The sequence below is a fragment of the Salvelinus namaycush genome, chromosome 29 (genome assembly GCF_016432855.1).
Source record: "Salvelinus namaycush isolate Seneca chromosome 29, SaNama_1.0, whole genome shotgun sequence".
NCBI classification, from domain to species: domain Eukaryota; kingdom Metazoa; phylum Chordata; class Actinopteri; order Salmoniformes; family Salmonidae; genus Salvelinus; species Salvelinus namaycush.
Window position 1 is genome coordinate 23,634,169 of NC_052335.1, and position 8,846 is coordinate 23,643,014.

The 8,846-nt window shown below is 41.7% G+C and overlaps 1 protein-coding gene across 1 annotated transcript in view; it reads left to right on the forward strand.

The window, feature by feature from the left end:
- LOC120024608 (monocarboxylate transporter 10-like) overlaps positions 1–8,837 on the forward strand; it is a 71,216-nt gene extending 62,379 nt beyond the window's left edge. Inside the window, exons 4-6 of the mRNA XM_038968903.1 lie at positions 3,765–3,908; positions 4,217–4,445; positions 5,604–8,837. Coding sequence (XP_038824831.1) covers positions 3,765–3,908; positions 4,217–4,445; positions 5,604–5,842 — 612 coding nt within the window. The 3' untranslated portion in view covers positions 5,843–8,837. The remainder of the gene's footprint in view (positions 1–3,764; positions 3,909–4,216; positions 4,446–5,603) is intronic.
- Positions 8,838–8,846: the final 9 nt, after the last annotated feature.

The window sequence follows — 8,846 nt, forward strand, 5'->3', positions numbered from 1 at the left end:
TGTGGTTACTTAAGGAATGAACATCCCATCATGCTTAGGGTCATATACAAATGCTGGGTAGGCCATTATTTTGGCTACCATGGCTATTCCCTCATAGGATGACAATGCCCCCATCTACAGGGTACGAGTGGTCAATGGTTTGATGAGCATGAAAACGATGTAAACCATATGCCATGGCCGTCTTAGTCACCAGATCTCAACCCAATTGAATGCTTATGGGAGATTCTGGAATGGCGCCTGAGACAGCTTTTTCCATCAACAAAACACCAAATGATAGAATTTCTCGTGGAAGAATGGTGTCACATCCCTCCGATAGAGTTCCAGAATCTATGCCATGGTGCATTGAAGCTGTTCTCTGTAGTGGTGGCCCAACACCCTTTTAAGCCACTTTATGCAGGAGTTTCCTTTATTTTGGCAGTTACATGTAGGCTATCATGTGACTTAGGGTGCTAGCCCAGGCTGAGAATGCCCTGTCACCCCGTGCACATTCCGATTGGAACGTAATTCTCTTGTTATGCACTTTTCTCTCTACGCATATTCTGACCTTGCTATTCACCCACTATTTAGTTTTTTTTATTTTAAGAACAAATTCTTATTTACAATGATGGCCTACCTCAGCCAAACCCTCCCCTAACCCTGACGACGCTGGGCCAATTGTGCACCGCCCTATGGGACTCCCGATCACGGCCGGTTGTGATACAGCCCTGGATCGAACCAGGGTCTGTAGTGACGTCTTAGACCACTGCGCCACTTGGGGGTGGAGATTTTTAAAATGAAGGTGTGTCTACAGCTACGCTATACAAACCTTGACTTAATTCCACCACCTTTACGCATGATGAATAAGGTGGGGCAACCTGTCGGTTTCAAGTGGAACAACAACTTCATTTTTTCTGTAGAAATAACACTCATTCTCCATGCACTGATTTACACATTGATCAAATCTAGGTCAATTAGTATGCTGTTTGGTTAAGGAGATTTGTAAATATGAATGACAATTGTTCAAGATCAATGTTACCTTATGATCTCTGGAGACAAATCATATGGCAGCAAACTAAAGCATATCAACATATCACCTTTTCCACAGGGCAGTTTATGAAATGCCGGCCTTATAACCTGCGATGAAATTTGGAGACCCAAGCTATACACACTTCTGTAGCCATGCACAAATGACAGTATAGCGCCAAACTTACCAAGTTGATTTATGATTTCTAGAATCTTTTAATTATATTCCCAGACTTTTCACTGTATTTTTTTTACAATTTGTATTGTGTTAAATATTAGCCACTATCGGTAGCCACCTTCAGTTATACCCAAATAGGCTACATTAATAACTCTTACTTTAGCTTCCTTACATTTTGAATCATTCCATTACATGGTTAGTGTACCTTTCGTCTGTCACGTTGGTGTGGTTGTTCCTGAGGATCGCTAGCAATAGTGGATCATATTTGGGACATGCTATCATTTGGGACATGTAGCCTATTTGAATCATTATGGAACACATACCATACGTAGCAGTTTAAAAGTGAGAGGCTGGCGCATGATTTATAGGGCTACTGTTCAACCCCTATTGAACACTTCTCACCTTCCAATATTTCAGGGATTGAACAACTGAATATGGCAACTTTCAGGATGAATCAAACCGCTGTATTTTTTTATTCACCAATATAGTGCGTAAAGGCTCTCAACCCTGTTTTTTATTATTCATAAATATTTTCCTAACACTAAATATGAGTATTTTTAAATGGACAAATTGGCACTGAAAAGGAGATGAATATGCACGTTTACATGGATCCCTAATATTCTGAACCATTTTCTACATATAGTCTAGTGAGTGTCAAATTCTAATTAAAGGTACACCAAATTTAAAGGGATGGCCTTAGATAAATGTACTGATAAACCTAACCCTAATTGTGACCCTAAAATATAATTTTCCTTGTGGGGACCAGGGAAATGTCCACACTTTGTTTTAATAGGTTAGTAAGGATAGTAAAACCAAAAAAACACACACAGACACACCTACTCTGATGTTAGAGGTTTTGGGGTCAGAGTTCCCTTTTATGTTTTTATTACTGTTCTTTATCATATGGTTAATAAGATGATCCTCTGCCGGCAGTAAACCATTTGAATTAGTGTGTTGTTGGATGAGGAGTTCACACAGAGTTCTCTGCACATTTATGCATCTCCTACTGCATTATTTATTGTACAGTTTGTCTGATACTGTAAATTAGAGATGAAGCCAAGATTCTTTAGAACCTACTGTGGAAGCTCAAATTCCTTAAACTAGATAAGATACATGGGATAAATATGAGCTCTCCTTATTGGCCTACTCCATTGTGGTGTTTATGACTGGTAAGGAAAGCACAGGACACGCCTTGAACATGTAAACCCTTTAACCTCCATTTCCATAACATAGCATAGGCACACAGGGAACACAATGCCGGCCATAATCGTGACTTCACCGCTGCTCTGTCAAAGAGAGAGAGAGTGCATCCTGGGCCCATATGGTGTTTCTCTGAAAGGTCATGTCCCCAGGGGGATGACTGGCTGGATGAGGTGTGTGTTTCACAGCTGCTCTCATTTAAGACTACACTGTGATGGGAGCATCAACATACGCACACACACCATGTAACCTGGCCCTACCCTGCCTAGGTTCAACCACAGCCCCATGGAGTATGTGGAGGAAACCCCTTGGAGCCAATAAAGCAGGAAACCAATGAATAGAGAATTTGTTGTTGTTGCATAATGACAGTTAAATCATCCGTGTGTGTGTGGTAGATGAGGGTCAGGGAGGTGGATGAGGGTCAGGGAGGTGGATGAGGGTCAGGGAGGTGGATGAGGGTCAGGGAGGTGGATGAGGGTCAGGGAGGTGGATGAGGGTCAGGGAGGTGGAATAGAGGCTCAGGGAGGTGGATGAGGCTCAGGGAGGTGGATGAGGCTCAGGGAGGTGGAATAGAGGCTCAGGGAGGTGGAATAGAGGTTCAGGGAGGTGGAATAGAGGCTCAGGGAGGTGGAATAGAGGCTCAGGGAGGTGGAATAGAGGCTCTGTGACTGGGAGGCAGCAGCAGGAAGGGGTTTTGCTGTAGTCTTTGGAGGCTGTAGCTACTGGCGGGGCTCCAGGTACCGGGCCGGGCATCCCTGCCTCCCGGGCAGCTTCCCCAGCTCTGGGGCTCACAGATTGGTGCTCCTGGGTAGAAGGGACCGGCAGCGGCCTTGAACAACCAACATCTGGACTGCATTTCACATGCTCTGATATGCTATGACCGCAACTATGCATTCCCAGATTTTTGTGATAGTACTCTCGCTTTTCCTGTGAATTGAGCAGAATGATTTTCAGGGGCTGCTGTAAATATTATATAGGGGTCTGATATGTATAACTGTGGAGATGGGGGTGGGTTTTATTTGCTTGTATGAATGGTGCGCCCCCCCCCCAGGTGTAGAGCAGGGGGTGGGACCCTCTCTGGGGCATGAGTGAAAACACCTGCTGTGTAGCTGTCTTAGACTGGTGCCAACTCACACAATTCAAAATGTATACACTTATACAAACACACATGTAGATCCCCAATGAATCATGCACATACAGTGCTAAGACATTGTGTTCCATATGCTTCCCTTTTCATCACCCCATCCCTCCAATGACATCTATAAACAAAGCATCTATAATTCTTTTGTCAGTTTTCCACTCGACGTACCATTTGATTGGTCAGCTGTGTTCTGATGTGACTGAGTGCTGATTTAAGTGGTTGTGTCCTCTGTCTGTCCCATAGATGAAGCACGTTGAGGAGCGCTTCGGAAAAGACGCCAACAAGGAGGTTCTGCTCATGTGCATCGGCGTCACGTCTGGCGTGGGCCGCCTCATCTTCGGCCAGGTGGCTGACTACGTACATGGAGTCAACAAGGTCTACCTACAGGTAACACCTACTATTCTTGAGATCCTACATAGGCCAGACTATGACTAGGCCGAAGTCTCAAGTGTGCCCTATTCCTCATATAACTGTCGTGCACTACTTTTGGCCAGACGACACCCTGTACCCTCCTATAGTCTACTATATGTGGAATTGAGGGTGTCAGGGTGTCATTTGAAATGCATCTCCAACCTCATGACATAACCATTACTGTAATCAGTTGTTGCAATGATTGATGTAAAGATGCAATGCTGCTGTGCCCTCCGAACACGACACAGAGGAATCATCATTTACATCCCCTCCTGTCCCCCCAGGTGTCTTCATTCATGGTCATCGGCGTGATGTCCATGATGATTCCTCTGTGTCATGTGTTCGGAGGGCTGATCGCTGTGTGTCTGCTCATGGGCCTGTTTGACGGCTGTTTCATCTGCATCATGGCCCCCATCGCCTTCGAGCTGGTGGGCTCCCAGAACGTGTCCCAGGCCATCGGCTTCCTGCTGGGCATGATGTCTGTGCCCATGACCGTGGGCCCTCCTATTGCAGGTATAGTACAGTGGACAAGCCAGGCTGCATCCCAATGCTCCGCCCTTCTCCCGTCATAGATTTAACAATGATGGATGCTACCTCCAGTGCTTAAACCAATCCAATGCACACTTTAGGAGAAGTCTGGAGGGGAAAAAATGATTTGAATTGGGATGCAGCCCCAGTCTCTGTAGAATCATGACGACATTCTGCTGGGGACAATAGGACATTCTGTTGCTGCAAGATCAATTATACAGCCACACGGTTAGTTTGCCCTGTTTGGTGGTTTAAAAGATATTAACATTTAGCTTGATGTAAAACGCTGATGCATTTCTCCCTGGAGTATGAGTTTGATATGAGTTGTTTTTCTATAAACTGGTGCCACTTGGTGTTTATCTGTGGACCTGTGAAAGTAAGGTGTTACATTCATACTCCACCAAACATAGAGGTACATAAATACATCTATTCAGAACATGGCAACTTCACACGTTCTACAAAGTTGATATGAGTAGAGACATTATGTCATGAATATGATACATGTGTAAGAAATTATATACCCTGTGGAAAATGTATGTAAATTCCACCACTGGAATGTTGAGTGCACAGACGTCCATTCATGATAAGCTCTTTCTAACTTGGATGTCATTCATATCCACATGAGTCATGTGCAACCTGTTTACACTGTACTACAGACAAAGCATCTGTTTTTCTCAGAAATAGACTGGCATTCCAGGGAGAGAGAAGGAAACTAAGGGAAAGTCAGGAAGTCATGCAACTCAGTGCTGCCAAGGGACGGGAAACAACCACAAGGGGCGACGAACAGAGGGGGCTTATTGGCTCTGACCCTAATCCACTCAGTCTTCACTGGACAGTAATAATCAGCAATGTTTGTATTACAAGAGTGGGTTTGGACACACTACTTAGTATCACTCAGTCCCAGCACAGATAAGCCTGCCTTTCTTTTATATCCGAGAGGACCAAATAAGGTTCACTGTGGTTTGACGTTACAGGGTTATGCCCTCAGGACTGGGGGCATACTATAGCTGACCTGTGGGGTTCAGGGGTGCTGCTGAACTTTGTACCTCGTTTTGTTGAGGCCAGTTTTTAGGACACTACATGAGTCATGATGAGCGACTCCCAGATGTTGATTTTTCTCTTTCTTTCTCTCTCTCTCTCCAGGGTTCATCAGGGACAGGCTGGGGAGCTACGACGTGGCCTTCTATTTGGCTGGTATCCCTCCCATCGTTGGTGGGGCCGTGCTGTGTCTGATCCCTTGGGTGGAGGCTAGACGTATCAGGAGAGAGCAAGAGGCAGCCAAGGATGGCACCCAGGAGCAGATGCTGGAGTTCAAGGGGAACAGTGGGGGTCAGGGAGATGCCCTAGCAGCGAAGACCGCAGACCCCAAATCTGTCATCTAAGTTTGTCATCCAAAACACACTCAAAACAAAGAGATACGTCCAGACATACACAGTTCATACTCACTTGCAGGCACACACACTTGGGACTGCTGATTATTATATATTTTTTAATGATACAAGTATAGACGAAATATGTATTGACTTGTGGTGTATGTGTAAACAATATTTTAATGGCTGCTTTTGCCAGAGAATGTGGGGAAAATTCTGAAGTAATAATACATTGAACATGAATGTGATCTTGAAGAGCTATGCATCAGATTGTTGTTTTCCATCAATCTTCCAGCTGTTGAATTAACTTAAAGGTTTAAATGGAGAAATCTCACATTTTATATTTCTTACAAGGGAACACGCGCATTACTTGGGTGCTTTTTGAAGGCTGCAAGCACTTATTTACATAAGAATAGCAGTGGCCAGTCTCGCTAGCAAATTCTCCCGTTTTCAATGTGCATTCTTTAAGGGCATTGAGGATCATTCTTTTCATTGAGTAGAAATGTCCAATACAAGCTTGAATATAGATTTTAGGCTTTCAGAATTTTGAAAAGATAAACACAAACTAGATTTATTGGGTTTGTTTTTAAAACTATATTTCCAATCAACACTGGGGACATAATTGACCATATATGGTATCTATTGTTTCTCAAATGACCCCAATCATCTCATAAGTAAGTTGGTGTTGCTTGTCTTGACTACAGTATAACAAAGATACAAAAAGTATACTGGTGAGTAGATTTAACCAGGAAAAATTAAGTCAACCTTTTTCTGTTTATTTGTGTTTTTTTTATACTCTCTTAAAACATGGCAAGATTGTGAATGTGTGTGGAATTAGTGAGTTATATTTTTGAAGTATGACCTGAGTGTACAATATCACTTCAAAGAAGTACTGTATGCGATACTGGGTGGGGAGGTTGTAGGATTTACCATTTACCATTACCACCTCAAGGGAGCAGCTTAAAGCACAATTAAAGCGTCCCCCCCATGACATATGAACTGTCATCGTCGTCATCTCAAGGCTGCAGGAGTCTGGACCTGAAATAGGCCTTGACTTTACCTGAGACTGTATTCAGTCGTTATGATCTCTGATACAGTTTAGCTTATTTTGCCCGGCGTACAAAGTGCCTAAAAATCCTTTTCAGTGTTTCTACATCAGAACCACCATTGTCATTTCAGTGTACATAGTTTATAGCCAGCACAAAACAGGATCCTAAAACTAAACGTCTGCTTGTCTGACTATGCAAAGTGAGCGAAGGATGAATGTCAATGTTGATTTGTAGGGAGTAATTTACATGAAACGTGGATTAATTAATTAATATTATGAATTCATTTTTATTGTTGAAGTTGAGTATTTTATCCCGCACATATAGTAAACCAATGTTATACTTTCAGCATATCTTCTAATTATAGTAGGCTCACTCGCTCCACCATATTTCAAATGTCATTTGAGATGCGAGCACCATTAGTCAATGGTTAACTTGACTCAATGTAACTCTGTGCTCAGTTGAACCTTTTATTAGAAAAAGTATTTGTTTTAACGATCCTATTTTTCATATTTGTATTTATTTTTTTCTAGAATTTGTTTAGTGGCTGATGTCATGCCATAATTGATGGGTGTTGGCCTTTCAATACATCAAATAATGAGAAGGCCAAATGGTCCACCATTTTATTTTGAATTGATTCTTCTGCTTGTGGCCTTGAAATGTAAAGAAAAGAAAATGGCTGATTTGTCTACGGCCAACTCTGTTTACCAAAGCACCACCCTCAGGATAGTTTGTTAGGCTTTTCAAACATTTTATCACCCTCCTGCAATTCAACAATCATTGATAATTATAAAGATTGCCCTTGGAGAACTTGAGAACCCACAACTTTTACAGTGAAGGATTTTGAATAGACAATCCCTTGACCACTAAGCACGCAGAAAAGTCATAATTTATCCAAATCCATACTATCCAGCTTTGTGGGTCATTGGTTTCTCCAAGGCAAGACTTGTGACACAATCTACCTCTGTCATGCAAATTTCTGGTATATTGTCCTGACAGGCTGGAGGTTCAAATGATTACAAAACTGGCAACGTTTCCCTTCCCCGCCACTGTCCTTATTTATTATCCAAACATAAGGAGAGAGACCGTCTAAAAGAGTATTTCAGCTTCCTAGACGTAATTGTTTCCTCAGAAAGGATGTGTTTCTGCCTATCTGTACCACAGAACAGGGTTTGTGTCTGAGAAGTACAGTACTTCAGTGGAATTTTGTGACCTGGGAAATGCTAATAAATCTCTCATTCTGAGAAGAAAAGTTTCTATCTTGAACTTCAATCTTGCTTTTGGAATTAGCTCTTTTTTTTAAGCTTTGAATTTCCACATTTTAAATGTTTTGCTGTTAATGTCAAAGTTAAATAATAGCCTTGTTACAAGGAATGTTGGAGATGTTTAGTTTTTCTAACCAGAGAATACCTTTCTAATAGGGCATTTCTCATTATATATAATTAGTTTTATATTTTATGTTTATGGTAATTTCAGTGTTATATATTTTTCTACATCATAGATGCACAGTTGCGCAATTCACCAATGAAAGCCTCAGGTAATTTCTCAAGTAATGGAAATTCCTGAAATTGTACCTCCCAGAGGTTTACTTTGCCATAAACCATAATAATCGTTTTAGTATCATTATTGATTCTCATACTGAATGAATTCCTTGCCATCCAAAGAAGTTTGTCACTTTTTGGGAATGTCCCGGTATTTAGAGAATATAAAGATAATGTGAAGATGAGTCTATGCATGTTCTATTTTTGTTAAGTGGCTAAAGACCAAATTCAACAGCATATTGTTTGAAATGGTGTAATATGTTTCTACTTACATACTGTATGTAGGTTATATATAGATTTTATAGCAACTCTTGCTGTACACAGTAGTAATTGAGTGTATATTGATGCCTAATAATGCAACTACAATTCTGTAATGCATACTGTCACAAATAAATATATACTTTTCAGCTTTGACTTTCACCCCATGTT